General features: G+C 27.2%; 1 protein-coding gene across 2 annotated transcripts in view; it reads left to right on the top strand.

Annotated features, from left to right (window-relative positions):
• The window catches only part of LOC134831570 (CCN family member 2), a 65,331-nt gene that overhangs the window by 30,778 nt on the left and 11,437 nt on the right, over positions 1–23,116 (top strand). For both annotated transcript variants that reach the window (XM_063845325.1, XM_063845324.1), the window contains exons 2-3: positions 696–785; positions 11,586–11,610. In XM_063845325.1, the coding sequence (XP_063701395.1) occupies positions 696–785; positions 11,586–11,610 (115 nt within the window). The remainder of the gene's footprint in view (positions 1–695; positions 786–11,585; positions 11,611–23,116) is intronic.

The raw sequence follows: 23,116 nt of genomic DNA, 5'->3' as shown, positions 1-23,116 counted from the left end.
TAAGTGACTTAAATTTCATTAAAAATGAGATTTTTCGACAAGTTTAAAAGTTAAGTTTTAAGTTTAAGTTTAAATTTTACCATTTTTTAAGTTTAAGTTTTAAGTTAAGTTTAAGTTTCAGGTTAAGTTTAAGTTTTAAGTTAAGTTTAAAGTTAAGGCTCGATTAATTAATTTAATGAGTTTTTTAAGCAGTTGACTTTCATTCAATGCAAAAATTGAAAGCTTTCAATATTAATTTAATTTGACTTAATGGATTTTACTTAAGATTAAGTCAAAAAAAATTTTTTTGAAAAGCTTTAAAATTAACTTAAAGACTTAAAATTTTTATTTCATAATAAAAAGCAGGGCTTCAAAAATTAATTACTTTAACTTAAGCTTTAACTCAGATTTTAGACAAAAGAATATTTTGACTTAAGAAAAACTTAAGTGACTTTTACTTAAGTTTAAGTCATAATAATTTTTTTTTAATTTTGAAGTAAAAGCATTAAATCAATTTTTATTATTAATTTTTGACTCAAAATATTATTTCTTGTCCCTGTTGATTAGCAAGTCACGTTTTGGTCACCCGTCGAGACGTTGTGAGGTTCAAGAACACAATGTCACAAAAAATTCTTATCACTAACTCAGTTATTTGTACAAGCGTCTCTATAAATAACAAAAATTGTATAATTTATTTTTTTTTTCTGTCATTTCAGATGAGGTGGAGTACGTCACTGTTTGTCGTCGTGCTGCAGTGGATTTGTGATAGCTCGTTTGCGTATTTCATCAACACAGATAACAGTCAGGTGAGTTCAATGCACTTTTAAGGAGAATTTCGCGGTTACTGAAATATTGCATAAATTACCAAAGAAATTATTTTTAAGATTTTCTTGAATTGAAAAAAAATAAATTACAAGATTTCATGAAAAAAAAAATAATTTTTTAATTAGGTACTTGTGAAATTAAATTTTTAAAAAACAAAACTGAATATCAAAAAATAAAATCTCAAAATTAAAAAAAAAAATAAAAATAATTGATAAAACTTAAAATTAAATTAAATTCAAAAATTAAGCAAAAAAAATAATAAAATTTATTTAATTTTAATTATTTATAAGCAAAAAAAAATAAAATTATTTTATTTTTTTTTCAAATTAAATTTTTTAATAAATTTTGTGCCTTTTCCATAAATTTTAAAATTATTCAAACTTTTTTCGTTATTTTCTTTCAAATACTAAAATTTAAATTTTTTATTAAAAAAATTACGAATTTTCATCTCATATTTCCCATAAATTAATTCATTCTCTCAGTCATTGTGTTGCAAACAAAAAGTAATAATTAACATTTTTTTTCTTCTTCCTTCGTTGCACTTTATCAAAATATACCATGCTGCAGCGCACGTAAAAAAATGTTTTATCTATCTAAAGTTTATCACAAATTATGAGAAAAACGAGGAAAAACTATTCATATTTCATTTCTGGAGCAACTTAATTTTAAATATTCACACAGAGAGCGAATCAACAAAGTTTTCTTCCATTTTTCTCCCTTGAAGCTGATGATGATGATGATAATTTCTTACATTTGTTTATCACTCACACACAATGAAAGGAGCACAAAAATTAATCATGAAAATAAAAATTGAATTACGAAACTTTACTAGTTATGACTTCATTAAAATTATTCTTCAGCATCTTTAAGCGGATTGTTTTTTTTTTCATTCTAAAAGTTTTTCTTGAGAAATAAAAAAAAGAATTAAAAAAATGTCTTAAACTGATTAGATTAGATAAATCTGTTTCCTTCTTTTACGATTTTTTAAACATTCACAAAAGACGCTCTTCACTTTTTTCTCGTCTTTGATGCTTCGCAGAAATTTTCAAAACGTTTAAGGAAACCTTTTAATCCTTTAATGCATTCAAAGTGCCGTTAGCATGTTTTTTTCTCAACTTTTTTTTTCACTGCTCGTCAACTAGCTCACAAGTCAAGTTGCACACAGCAAAAATGCACTTTATGAATATTTTTGCCGGCTTTATGAAATTTTATTCCTCTTGATAAAAAGTGCTTCAGAGTTCACGGGAGCAGCAGACAACATGCAACGACATCGACGACTGGCAAAAAAAACCGTAGAAAGTTATTTTTGAATAAAAATTCCTTTATCATGTAGAGTCGTCTGCATTTAGTACCTCATTTCTCTGTCTGCAGTATCTTGCAAGCAAAGGCAGCAAAGTTCAGGCAAAAGATAGAAAACACACAAAAAAATATTCACGAGAAGAGCAAAGGAAGAGAATTAACTTTCAACTGCAGTTTATGGCATTTTTGATATTTTTTGCCTTTTTTCTGAGGAAGATAGGAAAACTTTTTTTTATGTCTTTGTTCCGTATCGTCGTCGAATGATGACACAGTGAAAAAAGAGTGAAATAAATTGCATGTCAGACAGAGGGCATGTGAAACTTGTAAAAAGAACAAATACATTCCAGGAATTTGATGATTAAAATTATTTAATAGGAAAATGGTGGTAGACACGAGGCTTGTTCAAAGAGAAAGTTTTGAACCGGATCTCGAGCAAGAAGGAGGAAGTTAACCATAAGGGAATTATTATGTTATTATTATTAAAAATTCCCTACTCTTGTGTGTCGAAAGTGTTCGCATGTTTGTTTTGTTTCACGAAATTTTGTGAGAATTTTAGTTTTTAGTTCAGATTTGAAATTGTTTAACGAAAAATAGTGCATGAAGTACCAAATTTATTTATTTAAAAAATAAATTTGTATTTCCTTTAATTTTTTCAACTTTAAATTGGCATCCCATTAAATATTCTAAAATTATGTACCGTAAAGTAGATAATGCTAAAGAAAAAAAATCGTTAATAAATAAAAGAATTAAAATTTAATAATAAATAATTTAATTAAATAATAAAAATTTAAATAAAACAGAAAAACTTGGATAAATTAAAAGAAGGAAAATTTTAAGATGAATAACACAATTTTTCTATTTTTTTACTGAAAAATTTTTATTGAAAAAATATTTGAACTCAAAATTTTAATTTTTTTCCAAAATAAAGTGAAAATTTTAAAATTAATATTTATGAAAGCATTTACAATAAGTTAAATAAAATTTCAAAAATTTTCAAAAATGAGAATTTAAAATTTAAAACGTTAAGAAAATTTTAATTTTCGTTAAGTAGACAGATTTTTTATTCTCTTAAAATTATCTACGTTACGGTAGTATCAAATATTATTAAGTACAGAAAAAAATAATTTTTTATTTGCATTAAAATTTTTTTGAAAGGCAAAAAAATTTTTGTTTATCTTTAGATTTATTTTAAAATTAAATTTAATAAATCATAAAATTCAAATTAATTAACAAAAATTAATTATTAAATTAAATTTTAAAATAAAATTAAAAAAATAAATCTAAAGATAAATTAATTTTTTTAAATCTTATTTTTTTTAATTAAATATTTTTATTTATTTTAAATTAATTTATCAGTACAAATTTTTAATTTCTTACTAAATATTTTTTTTAAACATAATTATTTTTTAATTATTCAGCTCTCTTTAGCTTCGTTAAATTTTCTTGTTTGGCTCTCGCTTCATTCAGAACACCTAATCTTACTTCTCTTATAAGGGCAAGAGTACTTCCAGGAAAAATTTCCAACATTTCTGTATTGGAAAGGGATTTAATGAACATTTTAATAATTCTTTTTTTAATGTCCAAGTCTGCCCATTCGAAAAATTCAGCAGCAGAAGACAAATTAATTTGAAGTTTATCGGATAATTTTTCGATGTTCATTGTTTGGCAGTTTAAAATGATTTGATACTAATTTCCTGAAACTACGGAGTTTATATACTGAAAAATTGATACGTGACTCATACTAATCACTTTTCTCAAAAATTATAATTAATCATAAAATTTGTCGTTTTTTGTTCAATTTTCAATTAAAGAATTACTTCAGAACTTTAATTTCCAAAAAAAAAATTTTAATGAAAATTTTGGAAATTCTTACAAAAAATCGCACCAAAAATCAACTCAAATGAAACAAAGCTCGACTTTCACGAAATAACGGAAGCTCACTAACGATGCATGTAAAAATCGATGTTCCCCTACTTTTCATCACGAACTTTCGCGACTGAATTTGAAAACCATTAAAAGTCAAGTCCGTGTCATGAGAGACAGCAGCCTGGATAAATTGACTAATGCATTAAATATTAGACGACTGTTTGACTTGAGAAAACTTTCATGACTCTTCATTCTTTCCTCTTGCCGTGCAAATGACAACTCTCACTATCCAGCAGCATAAAAAGATAAGAGGAAGACAATTTTACAAGAAAAGTACTCGTTTCCATTAAAAAAAATCTTGCATCGTGCACTTCAACTTTGCCGAGCTGCAACTTTTTTTTTTTTATTTCGTTAGAAAAACAGAATGAGAGATTATTGTTGACTTTAATAAAAGATGAGCAAATATTAACTTTTTGATTGTGCAAGTCGGCGTCGTTTCACGTGAAAAATGAGAAAAGGTGAAAATACGAAAGAAAAAAAAAATAACAATTGACTCGAGAATCATTATTATCCGCTGGAAAGTTAGTCTGAAGGGAGGAGAAATGCAATTGAGAGGAATCGATATTTTTGTTGCGTCTAATCAAGTGTAAATTTTTAATGAAATCAAATTGATTCTCGTGAAGAAAGCGAATAATGGATGGTTTTTTTCAGCATCTTCGAGTGGGTGAAAGACCTTCAATGCCACGTGTTTTGCTGAAATTGATCATAAAAAAATTTAAAAGTATTATTTTTTGCATTACCTTTTCTGGGATGTAAATTTTTTGTAATAAAAGGTAAAATTTATCATTTATTAATAATTTTGTAATATTTTTTTAACATCATTTTTTCATAAAAATTAAATTAACATAAATTTTAATTAAAAAAAAATTTAAAAACATTTAAATTCCGTTGTTTTTTGTATTTTTTTAGCCGTTTTTGACTAAAATGAACACAAAATTTATATTTTTTTAATCAATAAAATTTTTAAAGTTAAAAAAAATTCAGAAAATTATTTGCCTAAATATTTTTTTAAATAAAATTTTTATTTTTATTTAATTAATTATAAAATTTTTTACTTAAAGTTCTAAAATTTTTGAAAAAATAAAAAAGCAATTGCAAAAAAAAAAATTTTGAAATATTTTTAATATTGTAAAAAAATATTTTCTTAAAAATTATCATTATTTATTATTTTTTTTTTCAAATATTTTAGATAAATTTAAAGATTTTATTTTTATTTATTTTATTTTATTTTATTTTTATTTATTTATTTAATTAATTTTATTTATTTAATTTTTTATTTTAATTTTTTTTATTTAAATTTATTTATTTAAAAAAAATTATTTTTAAATTTATTTTCATGAAAATTCACAATTTAAAAAATTTTTAAAAAATATTTTGTTTTGTATTAAAAAATATTTTTTTTAATAAAAAAATTTTATTTTTTTCATGAATTTTTATCATTTATCGACTTTTAAAAGATCCCATTTTAAAAATAACTTAATTCAATAAAAAATCCACATTTTTATTTAAAAGCATTTTGATCTCTTTTGACAAATTCAGCAATTTCATGAACTACCCTCGATGCGGAACAGCAGCAAAAAAAAAACGATGTAAAATATTAAAAATCCTTTTAATGGGCTTCCTTATAATCCCTTTCTTATACCTTTTCATCCTTCATCCGCAAAAAGTGCGATAATATTTTTTCGCACAATGACGACGCGCTTCGTACCTCGACGACGACGACAAAAAAGACTGATGTTCCCTTGTTTGTTTGATGGTTTTCCTCTGTTTTCTTTTTTTTTCCTCTTTTCTTAAAGACTTTTTTTTATTCCTTCCATTAAATCGCTCTATCGCTCGTTACTATCGAGTGCCTTTCTTTTATTCTTTTTTTTTTGTCCTTTTTCCTCGCCAGCCACGCACGTGAATGCCCCCTTTAACGTTATGTCACCAAAAAAAAACGAGGAGAATCTTCAAAGTGACGGCATTTTTATGTCATTTATAATGATTGAGTTTTATGTGTGTTTGAACATGATGAAAATTTATTGCGTTGAGACCATTTTTTTTAATGCAACGCGGAAATGAAGAAAAGACCGGATAAATTTTAAAAAGTTTTAATGTTACTTAAGGGTGATAAATAACAATCAACGGAAGACGAGTCGGAGTCGATTGCTGTTCATTTCATTCGCAGTCCTTCAGTAATTTAACAAAAAAAAAATGTTTCACGCTGCGAATTTCAGACTCAGGTGTTGCTAAAAGAGAAAGACGCGTAAAATTTAATGAAAAAAGGTGTTAGTCAAGAGCAACTCCATTCTGCTCGGTTGTGTTTGTTGTTGAAAGTAATAAAACACAACAAAAAATAAAACAATAAAAAAAGAGAAATGGAGAAAAATTTTAATTTATTAAATATAATAAAACAATAAAACGACGAAAAAAAAACCATGCGAAAGGTACCGCCGCCGACAATAGAGCCATGAAAGCCAGCCGAACGGAGAAAAAGAAAGGATAAAATCAGTGAAGGACAGTTAATTAAAAATAATGAAAAGAAAAGACGGAAAAGATAAAGTGGTTAAGAAAAAGACACGAACAAAGTGCTTTCTTGCGGTTTTCTCGCGTCAAGCAAGAATGCTCGGCTCGTACAATAAAAAGTGAATTAAACGAAGAATTATGAGACAGGACGCTCCTTTTCTTGATTTTTTTTATTGCGAGTCGCCGTAATGAAGAATTATCGTTTGTTTGTACCTTTCAAAGTCGCTGTCGACCGACGACGACATGGCGAAACAATTAAAAATGTTAAGTAGTGACTGCTGTGCTGTGGAAGTAATTGAAAGAATTAAATTGAAGATTTTTTTTTAATTTTTTTTTCTTCATGAAAATATAAAAATTAAATATAAAAGACAGAAAAAAAAATAAAAAAAAATATTTAATTTATTCTATTAATTTAATTTAAAAATTTTTTAAATCAATTATATTTAAATTCAATTTTTTTTTAACTTTTAATAAATTAATACAAAATTTGTAAAAAATCAAAATATTTTTAATTATTTTTTTTTTTAATTAAATATTTTTATTTTGTTTTAATATTTTTTAAAACTAAAATGATGAAAATATTTAAAATTATTTGTCAAATTTTAAAAATTTCACAAAAGTCGAATTTCGGCTCATTTTTTTAATTTTTTTATGTTCAAAACAAAAATTTTTTAAAAATTTTAAAAATAATTTATTAATTTTAATATTTTAATTTTTTTAATAAATGCATAATTTTTGGATGAAAAAATATTCATTAAATATTTATTTTAAAAACTTATTTGAATTTTGGATGAATTTTCAAAATATTCAAAACAGTGTATGTTTAAAGATATTTTTAAAATAATTTTTAACAAATTTTAATTTTTGAAAATTTCTTTTCTTACAAATTTTAAAATTGATTAATTAATACAAAACATGTCAAAATAGAAAAATTATTTTATTTTTATTTAATATTTTAAATTATTTTTTTTATTTTTATCATTTTTTAATAATAAATAATTCGAAAATTTTTATTTAAATATTTTAATTATATTATTTATTTAATTTTTTTTAAATTTTTAATTTTTTGAAAATTGACCCTCTCTATCTTACAATTTTATTTTATAAAAAATCTAAAAAAAACTGTCTAAAATCTAAAAAATCTATTAATTAATTAAATTATTAATTAAAATTTTATTTAATTAATTTAATTTTAATTTTTTATTATTTTTTTTAATTAAATTTTATTAAAAATTTTTATTTATTTAATTTTTAATTTTTATTTATTTAATTTTTTTTTCAAATTTGATGCAAATAAATGTCATTTTCTAAATTTTATTAATTAAAAAACTGTTTCGGATTTTTCAAAAATTTAAAATTAGAAAAATTTAGATAATGACATTTATTTGCATCAAATTTGAAATTTTTTTAAAAAATTTTTGTCAACTTTATTAATAATTTTTACAAGACTACATATTTCAGCATGAGTTTTGTCTCAAAAATCAAATTTTTATTTCCATTTTTTTCACATTTTTCTTCCAAAATCCCACTTCAAACACCTTTTGATGTCTCAATTTCACCACAAAACTCCCACTTAAGTCACTTTAAGCTCCAAAGCAAAAAGAAAATTCGAATCGTGACAAATGCCAATAACAATCGAATTGATTCTCGGAAAACAAAAGTAAACTCTTAAGTCAACAAAAATCAATTTTGTTTGTTTTCCCATAATTTTTCTCATTTTTTTTTTTCTTCTCTTCATGCCACTTAACAATTTTTTTTTTCGTCTTGTTTTTCTGCTATTTTCTCTTGTCGCAACGTGAAAAACATTGCGATGTTTGTCTTTACGGTTCAACTTTTTGTTTTATATTTCTTTTCATGCGTTTTATGGGTTTTCTTAACACAACAACAACAATAAAGCAATACCTCAAAAGAACGAAAAAACGGAAGAGAAAATGCGTGTAAATGTGATTCATTGTCGTCTTTTATGTGTGTGTGGTGTCCCACCTTTTCCTCCGTAGCGCGCGTTTTGAATCAATTTTCGCACATTTTTACAATTGTTTTCTCTTTATTTTCCTATTTGATTGTTGTTTCGTCATGCGTGAACTTGAACACGGAGGAAATCCTCGCGCGCATTTATTATGCGATGACGATGATTACATGTCATTCCTCCTGCTGTTATTATGATTACGATTATTGTTATTATGATGATGACGGCATTTTTTGCACAAATAAAATCAAATAAAAAATGTGAAATATGGTCGTTTGGAACACTTGCGGCGACAAAAATTGGAAAATTTTGATTTTTTCAACCTGAAAATATCGATTCCTTTCGTTGTCTCTTCATTTTTGCACCTTTTTCATTTATTTCGCAACCAAAAACATCTTAACCACTTGACATAATTATTCATTGTGGCAATAAAATAATTTGTCGAGTACATTCCTCCGACGACGACAACACACAAACAACGCAGGAATGAAAAAAAAACCTAAAAAGGAATTCGACTAATAATTTAACTTCAGTCTCTCTCTCGTTCTCTCACCGTTTTTCCTCTTTTGGCGAAATTAAATTATACTCGAGCTAGAGGAAAAGACGACCGACAACGACGTGGTTAGACGCAAAAAAAAGTGAATTTATTAAGTTGCAACGTTGCCGATCAACAGGTTTTGCAGCAAAAATTTTTCGGATATAAGAAGACGGGAAACGAGTTCTCGACGAATAAAAGTGATAAAAGAGTAATAAATCTCTAGTTTTTTTTTTGTTAGTGGTGAACTGAAGTTTAAAGTCAAAAAGTTTTTTTTTTTGGATCAGGTTTGGAAAAGTTTTCGTTCGTTCTTTGTGGTTTGTTACTAAAGTACGAAATAAAGGTTTTGATGTCAGTTTATTGTTAGACAGAAAAGAGAAGTTTACTGATGGAAGTAAATTTTGAGATAATGAAAAGAAAAGTTTTTTTTGTTTATTTTTTTGAGTTCATTGAATGTTTTTTGATATTTTTTTTAATTAATTAGTTTCAGTTAGCTCTATAATTAGTGTAAATATAAAACGTAATAGCATAAGAGCCTAAATAATTTTGAAAAAAAAAAATTAGATGCAAATTGATACCAAATAAGGCCTTTAAGAATCATATTAAAATGTCAACTGGGGCAAAAAAATTTATCAAATCAAATGTGCATTAGTTTAAAGTTTTAAATGTTTATTGGGTCAAAAATCTTAAATGTGCATTGGGTTGATCATATTTAAATGCCAAATGGAACAAATATGGCGTATATAATACTTTAAAATCTTAAAATATGCACTGGGACGAAAAATCTAATTGAAAAGTGGGCTATATTGAATGGAATGATGGAATCTAAATACAAACACTGGATTTTTCATCCCAGTGCATATTTTAACTTTTTAAAGTATTATACACTCGATATTTGCCCCAGTTGACATTTTAAAATATTTATCCCAATGCACATTTAAGATTTTTGACCCAAAGCGAATTTAAAAACTTTGACCCAATGTAAATTCATAATTTTAACATTTAAAATTTTTGACCCAATAAACATTTAAAATTTTTGACCCAATGCATATTTGAAAATTTTTAATGCTAAATTTAAAAATTTCGCCCCAGTTAACATTTTTAAACGTTGCTTTTCGACCCAATACATATACAATTTTTCGTTAAATGGGAAGTGGTACGTATTTGAAATTTTAAAACTTGTTTTCAAATTTTATTCATGGTTTTCATTTGAAAACTAATTTCTATTATAATTTTACAATCCTCAGGGTCTCAAATAAAAGCCCTTCAAAGTTTTCTTAGCAGTTTTCAAATTTCTCGAAAAAACATCAGAAAGTTGAAAAACTGTTAATAAAATTTTGAAGGGCGTTTTTTAGAGCCTAAGGGTTTAAAAAAAGCCTAAACTTCCCACTGGATTGCAATTTTGAGGTAAAATTTTATTTCATGAAAAAAAAATTTAATTGGAATTCAAAGTTTATGAACATAAAAATTTAGTACATTTTTAATTATTAGTAAAATTAACTAAGTAATTATATTTTCTAATGATATTTTTTTATGTGCGTCTTCAATATATACTTAGTTGAGAAAGGTTTATTACATTGATCACACTTGATGTGAGGGTCCAAAAGATGTTTTTTCATCGCTTTTTCAGTCTCAAACGTTTTAGAACATGAGTCATAACTGCAACTAAAAGGCTTCTGCTCATGAATCTTTAAATGTCTTTTGAAGTTACTCAAACCTCCAAACGACTTTCCACATTTGTCGCATTTTCCCATAATTATGTTTTCATGAACATTCTTTTTGTGGGAATGTAAGCCAAATTCAGTCGTATAATTTTTATCGCAAATTGAACAATTATATCCTTGCTGTAAGTGTTTCGACGCCAGGTGTTCTCGTAGCTTTCTTGCCGCTGGAAAGCCTTTTTTACAAACAACACATTCGAAATTAAATTTTCTATCATGCGTAAGTCGAATATGATTTTTCATCTTGTGTGTCACTATCATCTTAGTGCAAATTTTACATTTAATTCGAGGGACTGATTGACAATGAATTGATTTCATGTGAGTCTCCAAACTTTGCTTTGTCACAGACCCGTGTCCACACAGATCACAAGTAAATTTCGGTTGCTCGTGGGTTTTCTTGTGATTATAAAATGCTCTAGAATTGTAGTAAAATTTTCCACAATCCTCACATTTTCGTGGCTTGTGCTTTTGTCGATAATGATCTCTCAAATTTTCTTTTAAGATAAATTTCGTGAAGTGTTTGCATTTTCTGCTGTCTGGATGATCTTTGACTAGATCACTGAGATGAATTTCCAAATGTGCCTTTAAGATATTTTTATATTCAAACGATTTTTGACAATAATCGCAAATAAAAGAGTTTTTCTCAGACATTCTGGTTGTGCAACTTGAAACGAACTGTACGCATTAGTCCTGAAACATTCTCTTTTTATACTTTTTGTTCGAAAATTTTCTCATGGTACTTAACATGACTCACTAGAACTCAACTTCTCTTGTTCAGCAAAAAAATTTTAAACATCAAAACTAACAAAAATTTTCTTTTTAATTCCAGATTACCGACAACACAATAGAAAATGGTAAGTACATCCACTTCTATCTTAATTTCAAAAAAAATTCTCGACAATTATGCCAAAAATCTCACAAATTCTGCTACAAGTCAACTTCCATGCCGCATAACGACACACAAAAAATCGTTTAAAATTCATGATGATGACGACAATGGCATGGCAAGAAAAACGCTCGCTATAAAAACCAAGCAATTGCTCTGCGGTTGTACAAGCACTTGAACATTTTCGTGTCTTGTCTCACGAAACGAAGGAGCTTTAAAACAAGCATTTCGTACTTAAACTGGAGTGCAGTGGGATTTAAATAACATTTCATCGCTCACACACACAAAATGCAGTCATGCATTAAAATATTTTTGTGAGAAATTTTTTTCTATGCTTTTGTTGTAAAAGAGCTTACTTTCGACACATTTTCATATGCCGTGAGATTGTAAATAAGCTCCGAAAATGAACTACAAAATAATCGTCATAATGAGAAAAACACACAAAACGTGACTCGAAACTCGAGGAAAGTTACGTGCTGCGCTTTTCTTTTGTTCGCCACTTAAATTATGTGTGTTCCAACTTAGAATGCAATGTAAGCAGTTTTTCGTTGTTGTCTGATCTACGAACGAACGACGTGCACATTATGCCGAAAATGTAATAAATAAAATATTTGTGCATTTCTCGGGGATTTTTATGTGCTTTCTTGCTGAACCCTTCGTCAAACGTTCGGAATTTTAGTGGAACAGTTCCAATCGCATTACGTTAACAAAAATTCTACGACTCGTGTCATTTTTATTATTTGTTTTGCAATTTATGACATTTTGTGCCATTTTAAAATTTATTGGATTATTTGTGTTTTTCCTTAGCGTACAATTGAACAAAAGCCGCAATTGTAACGTAACAATATTGTTTTAACAATAAAAGTGCTGGAGTTGCAGTAAAAGCCATTTTGGGTTCAATGAAATTTAATTTGGGATGAAATTATTTATATTTTTTTTTGAGGCGCAGTAAAGAATTGGTCAGTTGTGTTTTTATGTCCTTTGAAATGTCAACAAGTCCTTCAGTGAATCATCGTGATGTACGTACAATTTCCCATTTAACGAAGTTGCTATATAACGAATCCCCATTTAGCGAAATAAGAGGTAACTAATATAACGAATTCTACGATTTAAGGAGGGTTAGATACCAAAAATGTGCATTGGGACAAAGGTATTTAAAGTGAATTGGATTGAAAATTTAAAAATGTCAACTGGGGCAAAATTTTTAAATGTTTTTTGGGTGAAAATTTTTTATTATGCATTGGGCCAATTCAATTAAAATGTCAAATGGGGCAAAAATAATGAATTTACATTGGGTCAAAGTTTTTAAATTTGAATTGGGTCAAAAATCTTAAATGTGCATTGGGATAAATATTTTAAAATGTTAACTGGGGCAAATATCGAGTGTATAATACTTCAAAAAGTTAAAATATGCACTGGGATGAAAAATGCAGTTGTACATTAGAATATTTTGATCTTGGGTCAAAGCTTTTAAATTCGCTTTGAGTCAAAAATCTTGAATGTGCATTGGGACAAATATTTTAAAAACATAAAATATGCACTGGGATAAAAAATCCAGTTATAGAATAGGTGCTATGTTGCTATATAACGAATTTTGTGAACACAAACCAATTCGTTATATAGGAAGTTGTACCTATTTTTAAAAAAAAATGATTTAAAGATCTTTGGCTATAAATGGAGTAGCTGATGATGTGATGAAAACTCAATGGCTGATAAACTTTGGAGAAGCAGTTTTATGTAAAACAAAGTCAGAAACTGTTAGAGGTTCAGTATAAACAATTAATCATAAAATTATTGGAGTTAATGAGACCCAAAAGTTTAGAAATCTTGGAAAGAGCCTCGTTAAAACGATTTCTGAGTTTGCGTTAGCTCTTCATGTGCTCTCAGAGCCTTGTACCTTTGGAAATAATTTTGACGTGTCGTTGCGTGATCGAATTATTTTAAATAATTTTACTTAAATTAAAAAATTTTCAAATATATCCTCTATAGTTCCTGTTCCTTATTGAGTCATCGAAATCTTGTCTCATGAGAAAAAACTTGTTTTTCCTGTAAAACGCATCTAAAAGCTTAAATTACATAGAAAAAACTCTATCACATTCGCACAAAAATATTTACTCAAGCTCTCATGCAAATTGATGCAAACTCCGTCTTATGGGAAAAAGAAAATCTCTTCGCTTCTTTCTCCCATTGATTCAATCATTCAGTCAGTCGAAGACGAAGGCAGACAAGAAAAAAAATAATCAAAACACTTTTGCCACATGTAGAAATGCGAGAGAAAGGAATTGAGTTGTTCTAGAATTGATTGAAAATCTAATGCAAATAAGACAGTTTTTAGTGTATATTTTCTCCCTGCGAGATATTTTTGCATATTTCGTCGTCGTCGTTGTCATCATCCTCATCATCAACATGCGGAGAAAGACACGTAAAAATGCAATCACTTCAGCAAAATGTTTTCCATGCCTCGTTTTGGATGCTTCTAGCATGCAATTACATTTCCCGAGCAAATTTCAATATTATTTTTCTACCTTCATGTGTCTCTTTCTCTCTCTCGTACGTAGCTTTTGTGATATCTTTGCTTTTCCATTAAATTGATGAAAAGATAACACAAAGTCAGTCGTCATCATCTCTCTCGTGTAAGGCTGAACGAAATGAAGTCACATAGTATAAAGCACGTGCAAGTTACATCAAACCTACTTTTTTTTCCGCGATTCCATTTTTTCTGGAATTCTTGGAAAAAGTCATGACCAACAAACATTTCCATACATAAATTATGAATGTTTATTGCCCTTGTTGATATTTTTCAGTGAAATTTATCGCCCTTTGCTCGTTTCAAATTCACCGAGTAACCGGCAATGACAGTATCAAGTCATTTTTTTTTGCTACTGAATTTATTGCTAACGTTTAATCTCAACATTCGTCGTTAGTTCATATCCGACACAGTGTCATCTGCATGTCGCTTCAGCTTTAAAATTATCACCCAAGGTGTGAAAATGGTCTCTGGGCAGGACTTTTGTTTGCTCAAACGACTCATAAAACTCTAGAGACTCGACAAAAGTCCATTAAATTAACAAAGTTGTTCATTCACTTCCGCTCCAGACAGAAAAAAAAAATATTGATATTCGCCGTCGTCTCGCAACATTTCCATCCTATTTTTATCCCACTGTTCACTTTTTCCTATTTTTATTTTTTTTTATATTTTTTATGAATAAAAACAAAACAAGAAAGCGGACATTTGGGATGCATTGCAAAAAAAAACAGGAAAAAAATATTTGCAAATGCGTTGCACATGAAATCCGAAAGATAAACATAAAAACTGTTCTCTCGTGTTGTTTCTATATCCTTGTGAGCTTAGCTGAACTCATGTCTGGCCATCCGATGATGATGCCGATGATCATTGAGGATAAAAATATGTATTGGATGCAAATCTTTTGTGCAATATTTATGGTAATATCCTTCAGAAACACATGCTGGCTAGCTGGCTGGTCGATGATGCCATTTTCGATAAATATAATTTTCATTCGATTTGAAGTGTTTTGTGTGTGCTGTTGAGACCTTTGGGGAATAAAAACATCGAAATTGACATTTTTTTGAAGTCAAAAGTACACAACTTTAGACAGGCTGGCAGTAGAAATGTGTTTGATGGTGTAGAAAAATCGAAAAGTTTTCAAATACTTTGATAAAAATTTAAGGCGACGCCTTATTTTTGTTAATCGATTTTTGAGTGAGACATTCTTATTAACTTTGAAATTGACGAGCTTACTTAACTGTTACAATAAATGATATTTTGAATTACAAAAACTTCTATATGAAATAAATTTAGAGGTTTTTAATAAAAAGGTAAAAAGGCGTTGCCTTAATTTTATTAAAATAGGCTTAGAATTTTCATTAAGAACAGTAAAATTGAACAAATTACCAACAAATTTTATTCACAGTGTGAATCTTTTTTTAAGAAGTAGTTAAAAATCATACTAAATTAAGTGAAATAATTATAAGGCAACGACTTTTTTGTAAAATAAATTGTATCAATATAAGGCAACAAGTTTTAAAACTCAACTCACTTCTCTTTTTCGAGTCTTGATGTAATAAAATGCTTAAAAATATCTTATTTTTAATAAATATGCAAGTTTTGATATTTTCTAAAATAAAAGGCGTTGCCTTAAATCTTAAAATTTATAAAAAAAATTCAATTTGATATCAAAAGCTTCTCCGTAATCAAAAAATTGCCAAATTGAAAATCTTTTCTGTCAATATTTTTCATGAACAAACTGTTTGTTACAAAATATCACAAAAAAATATACAAAAAAACAAACGCCAGAATATTTAATAACCTTTCCGTCGATCAATAACCTCATCATGCAAAAAGTCATCGGATATTGCATGTCTATCCTTCGCCAACGACATGATGTTCAAACCAAACAAGCAGCTGAGCCATAAAACAAATGGCTTATGCAGAATATCATGTGGCGCAAAAAAGCAAAACGATAAAATGTCCGTCGAAGGAAAGTGATTTCACGAGCATGAAAATGTTGTTGTTGCAGCAGCGAGACAACAAAAAAAATCATAAATGGTAGCTTTTTTCTTCAACGTTGCTCATTCTGGTCGCTGTTTGCAATCAAAATTAAATATTTTTTAGCTTTGTTGTGGGCTCCCTCGAAAATTCTCGAGAGTTATGCAAATAATTGCATGCAAATCGCATGCAAACGAGCTGAAAAAAAAGTCGAAAAAAATGAATAATAAAATCAAATCATAACTCACAAAACACGATGTAAAACAATGTCTAAAGCATGCCATAATTGTTACAACTTCTCTCCTGCTTTTTTCTGTTGTTTGTTCGCTCCCGTTTCATGCACTCACTCGCTCGTTCGCTGTATCGAGTAATAAGGTGTTTCATTTCAGACAGACACACCACAGAAAACTTTTACCTTTGCTTCGCCAGATCGCTTTCCAGAATTGGCTACGAGAGAAAAATGAAAAACGAAAAAATAAATGGTGTAATGGAATAACATAATAAGGCTGTCAAAAGTTTCTAGACAGGTGTACAAATGTCTGAAACACTTTCTTTCGTTTATTCTCTCTCGTGCAATTTTTTTCCTCCTATACCCGATGGAAAAATGATATTTTTACTTGGAATTTTGCTTCTTCGTCGCCGACGTTCGCCAATAATATTTGATATTTACCTAAGTTGCATGAAGAAGGTACGCGTGTTATTTCTACGAAGTTGAGAAAAACAACTTGAAGCGTCGTCGTATCGTCGTATATACCGCAAGAAGGGAGGAAAAAGAATCCAATTATCATCTACATTCTTTTTTATGTCATTTTTCTTTCTTCTTTTTTTTTATTTTTTTTGAAATGCAACACAGAGAAAGACGACACGATACAATGGAAGACGACATAGAAAACCAACGTCAGACAAATGATTTGATACCTTTAATTTGTTCAATTTCTTTCTTCTTTTGTCTGGCCCCATTTTTATCGTGGCATGAAAGTTGAAAGAAAAACCAGAGAGAGACCTAGATAGATAAAAAACGTTGTTTGTGACTTACAGACGTTTTATTTATACGTTATCGGTTGACTCCTTTTGAGGCAATTAGAGTGAAATGACTTTTTTTAGAAGAGATATTTTGAGTTGAAAATTTAAGGCGACGACTTTTTTCTGTATGAAATGAAATCTGTTTTCAGCTCTTTTTGATATTAAAGTTGAATTTCATTGATCATTGATTAAATTTTAAATCAATAAACTCAGAAAATTAAATTTAAAATTTTTGATTCTTGGATTTTCAGTTGAAAGAAAAAAAGCGACGCTTTAAATTACAAATTTTAAAGCTTTTTTTGAAATAATTTATATTTTTCAATATTTTAGAGGATGAAAATCTAATTTTGAGGGTCATTTGATGGTCTTTGCAATTTAAATAAGACTTTCGGTGAATCATCTTGATGCACTTCAAAAAAGAGTGGGGATCCTGTACGGAATTCTAATAAAAAGAGCGTTACTTTATATTTTTGTTTAGTATCTTTCGGTTGTTCAAGGATAAATTTAAAAATCCGAAAATGACGAGGTTGAGTTGTGACTACTGTCAAAAATCGTTTGTAAAGAAAAACGTCTTAAGGACACACATGGAAATTCATCTCAGTGAATTCATCAAAGATCATCCAGACAGCAGAAAATGCAAACACTGTCCAAGATTCATTTTTAAAGAAAATTTAAGAGAGCATTACCAAAAAAATCACAGGCCTCAAAAATGCGAGGAATGCGGAAAGTTTTACTACAATTATAAAGCATTTTATAAACACAAGAAAACACACCAAGAAAACGGACCAAAGTTTACTTGCGATTATTGTGGAAAGAAGATCTCTTCAAAAAACTATTTATGGAAACACATGCAGTGTGTTCATCTGAAAACCGATCCTAGATCACAGTGCAAAATTTGTGATAAAATTATTGCAACTCGAGGTATGAAAACTCACATTAGAAAGGTGCATGAGAAATATTTTAAGTATACATGTATTGTTTGTAATAAAAAGTTTGATAATGATGTACGTTTACGCGATCACCTAGCTATTTTACATTTAATGCAGGAACCGCATAAATGCTCAACTTGTGATCAAAGTTTCAAATGTAAATATACTTTAGCGCGTCATGTCAAAGCGGTTCATGAAAAAATTGTTGCCGCCAAATGTGAGAAATGTGGAAAAGGATTTTCAAGGAAAAGTCACTGCAGAGCTCATTTAAAAATACATGATGAAAAGCCGTTTAATTGCACTTCATGCTATAAAATGTTCAAGTCTGCAAAAGAATTGAAGAAACATCTTTTGAAATATCACACATAATTCATTAGGAAGAAATGTATAATAAAAATTAGCATAGAAAAAATAAACAGAATCTTAAAAAATAACTGTAACGTCCTGAACTAACCTAACCCACAAATATCTTCCCTCTGTCAAAGTGTCTTCCGCTAGAGAGCGGCGGATATAAAAGCACCGTTCCTCTTTTTACTCTTCACACATCGAACGAACAAGACGTGTTTTATTTCTCCGGCGATTCTCCGACATAACAATAACATTGATAAAGAAAATAATTATGAAGACTCAAATTAGTTTTGATTTTTTTCTGATTCATAAAAATCACAAAGCATCAAATGAATCATACTGACACACTTCAAAAAGAAACTCCAAATAGCGTTGAAATAAATAGAAAATTTTTTGAACTTTTTTTGACAGTACAGTTCTGTAATTCAAAGAGAATACTTGAAAAATAAAAAAAAAATGGCGGAGGATTCAAAAAATTTCATTTGTGACTTTTGCAATAAAACGTTTTGCCTCAAAGCAGTATTGAAGAATCACATGAAAATCCATCTGAGTGAACTTATCAAAAATCATCCAGACAGCAAAAAATGCAAATATTGTTCCAAATTCATCTTGAAAGAAAACTGGAAAGAGCATAATGTAAAATATCACAAACCACAAAAGTGCGGGGACTGCGGAAAGATTTATTTCAATAAATCATCATTTGAAAGACACATCAAAAGAACGCACGAAGGAGAAAGATTTACTTGTGATCTGTGTGGAGTAAATGTTGTATCAAAACACTCCTTGAAGAATCACATGCAATTGATTCATCTCAAAAATGCTCCTCGATCAAAATGTAAAATTTGTGACAAAATGATAAATCGTCGAAAATTGAAGGAACACATTCGGTTCGTGCATGAGAAGAAACTTCGACACGAATGTGTCATTTGCAAAAAGGGTTTTATTTGTGCAGCATTTTTACGAGATCATCTTGCCCTGAAACACTTGGAGGAAGAACTTTACAAATGCTTAGTTTGTGAAAAGAATTTTTCGATGAAACATAAGTTGGAGCGACACATCACGACAGTTCATGAAAAAATTGTTGCTGCTACATGTGAAAAGTGTGGAAAGTCTTTTTGTAGTAAAAGTAACTATTTAAGACATTTGAAAATTCACGAAGAGAATTCTCCAGGTCACAAATGCTCAATTTGTGACAAGAAGATGTCGGAATATCAGTTGAAAAGGCACGTCAAAGAGGTTCATGAGAAAATTGTTGTTGGTAAATGTGAGAAATGTGGAAAAACTTTTTGTAACTTGCAGAACTACAAAAGACATTTAAAATTGCATGAAGACAAGCCATTTAGTTGTAATCGTGATTCATGCTTCAAAATGTTTGAAAACAAAAAAGGTTTGAAAAAGCATGTTTCTCAACATCACTAAGAAGGTTCTTAAAAATTTTAAAATATTTTTAAAAAATTTTTTAATTAATTAATTAAAATTCAAATTAAAATTAAATTAAATTAAATTAAATTAAATTAAATTAAAGAAATAAATAAATAATTTAAATAATTTTTTAATAATTAATTAATTAATTAATAAAATAAAAAAAAACTTTAAATTCAAAATAAAATAAAATTTAATTAAATAAAATTAAACTAAATTAAATTTAAAAAAAATAATTAAATTAAATTTTAATTTATTTAAAATTAATTTTATTTTTAATTAAATTTTAATAAAATATCTCAAATGAAATAGAAAATTTAAAAAATAAAAAAAAATATTGAATTTATTATTCTTATAAAATATAAAAAAAATTATAATATTATTATAATTATAATAAATTTAAAATAAAAAGATTAAAAATAAGTTAACAGTTTTTTTAAGAAATGAAAAATAAAAAAATTAAATTAATTTTTTTTTAATAAAATAAATATTCGAAATGCAAAAAAAGGTAAAATAAAAATAAATCATAAAAAAATCTAAAAATGTGAAAAATCATTAGAAATTATTTTTTCTAAAATTAAATTTATATTAAATTGCTGCAAAAATTCAAAACAAATCAAATTCCTTTCACAACATGAAAATTTTCTAATTTTTCACTCAAGAACTCATAATATTTTAAAACTCATGCAACATGATCTGAAAAATTTTTCATTTGAAACAAAACTCTACTTTCCACATTCCAATAAATTTCTGTTCAAATCAATTGGAAAACAATTTCTATGCAGCATTTATCTCTCTAACTATTTTTTGATAACATGCCAATTGCTTCCCATCCCCTTAAATCCCTCATAAACCAAAATCTACCAGTCACCTCCACTCGCCTCAAATCAAATTTTGTTTTACGAGACTTCTAATCATGATTCACCGAAAAAAAAATCGTAAATTGACAAAATAAATAAATTAGCATAATTCAACAACACGTTGCATCTTTCTCGCTCGTCATCATTCGATTCAAAACAGACAGCCGTGCCTCGATGAAAGACGAAGTAATCCCGTTGTGTATCGTACCCGCATAAATAAACTTTTTTTTTGTTGCTTCGACAGGGAACGAACGAGCGCAAAAAAAAACCATATTTTCCACTCAAGAAAACACATTAAAATGTTAAAAAGAAAGCTATGAATTTCATTAAGGAAGATTTTTTTACGACGCGCACTTAATGGCAAAAAATTGACGCTTTTGAGGCGTCGTTAATTCTCATCGAGGCCGTAAATTAAATGCGCTTCAATCCGTTTTTTCGAACGTGGAATGACGAAAAATCACGATGACGACGGGAAATTATCATTATTTCAAAAAAAAAAAAAGAAGACATAAAAGAGGCGTTTGTTATTCTTACCCGCTTGATGTTCGTTCGTTCCTGATGATTTCTGAAAAAAAAAATTTACAGCCAATGTGGGAGTTTAGCGTTGAATGTCCTTTCCAAGGTCGGTCGATGAAACCTCAGTGCTTAATTAGCAGAGAGGAAGTTGGCTCGGAAGTCATTCGACTAAAGTTTCGTCAATATTTGATGTGAATTTATTTATAAATGACGACGAAACAACGACGAGCAAATTTTTTGTAGCTCAACTTTTTTCTTGTTCTTCAATTTTTTTTTGTCTCTCGTTTTCTGCTGAGAATAAATAAAGTACGAAGAAAAAAATCAAATAAGAAATGCAAAGTTTGTTGTAATCTCCGTACTTACAAGATACTTTCATGTCACTCAACTTTTGCACAAGTCTTCAGAGAGACAAGCAAAAAAACGAAAAGGAAGCAGGATTTTTTTCGCATTATTTTTAGACAATGATGTTATTCTTGTCATACACGTGTGAAGCAATGTGACACGGAAAGAGTTTGTTCAGACATGATTTTGTTGTTAAACGTTCAGTTTGACGGAAAAAATTGAGCAATGTTGGTGGATTTAGGCGATTTAAAGATTTTTTGATACCTGAATAGGAAAATAAATCGATTTTTACCTATAAAAAATATTAAATTTTTGACTTTAATGTTCATTTTTGTGAATTTTGAGCAGAAGTTGAAGTTGAAATTCAGACTAACTTAAGCTTTTCATTTTATTAAATTAAATTTAGATAAATTTAATATTTTGCCTAAAATTATTTAATTTTATTTCATTTTTAATAAAAAATTACTCAATTCAATGTTAAATAAATAAATTTTATTTCAATTTAATTTAAATTAATTTAATTTTTTACATTTAAATGAAATAAAATAAAAATTATTCAATTTTATTTAAATAAATTAATTTTTTTTATTAAAATAAAATAATTTATTTTTTTTAAATATTTTTATTGAATTTAATTTTAATTTTAAAATAATTAATAAATAAAACTTGAAAATTTAAATTTTTTAAAATTTAATTTAAAAAAAATAAAAAGAATTAAATTTTATTTAAATTAATTATTTTTTTTATTAAAATTCAAATAATTTATTTTTTTTAAATATTTTTATTGAATTTAATTTTAATTTTAAAATAATTAATAAATAAAACTTGAAAATTTAAATTTTTTAAAATTTAATTTAAAAAAAAAACAAAAGGAATCAAATTTTATTTAAATTGTAATTAATTTTTTTATTAAAATTCAAATAATTTATTTTTTTAAATATTTTTATTTATTTATTTGACAAAAAAAATTGTAAAAATTATTTTTTTTGTCAAATTATAAATAAATAAAAATATTTAAAAAAATATATTTTAATTTTAATAAATAAATTAAATAAAATTTAATTGTTTTTACTTCATTTAATTAAATTCTTAAATTTTAATCATTTAAATTAATTTTATTTTTTTTAAATACAATTTTTTAAAAATTAAAAATTGTGAGAAATACATTTTATTTTGGCGATATATTTTAAAACTAAAATTAATTAATTAATTAATTTTGAAAAACATTTAAAAATACAAACAATTAAAAAAATTATTTAAAAACATTTAAAATAATTTATAAAATATTAATTTTTAATTTTAAAGAAAAAACTTGTCTTAATTTAATGAATTTCAGTAAAATTTCCAACAAATCTAATTTTCCCTTTAAACCCCTATATCCCACTTTTTGTCATAAAACATCCGTAAAATTCCCAAAAAATGCGCTAAAATAATAAAAATTCTTACCTGTCTGCACCATTCCTCTCGAACCTCATCTTTGACATGATACCCGATTCTTATCCATTTCGATCTTAATCCTCTTTCCCG

This window comes from Culicoides brevitarsis, chromosome 2 (assembly GCF_036172545.1).
Source record: "Culicoides brevitarsis isolate CSIRO-B50_1 chromosome 2, AGI_CSIRO_Cbre_v1, whole genome shotgun sequence".
NCBI classification, from domain to species: domain Eukaryota; kingdom Metazoa; phylum Arthropoda; class Insecta; order Diptera; family Ceratopogonidae; genus Culicoides; species Culicoides brevitarsis.
Note: the sequence above shows the minus strand (reverse complement) of the source record. Positions and strands in the feature narration are given on the sequence as shown.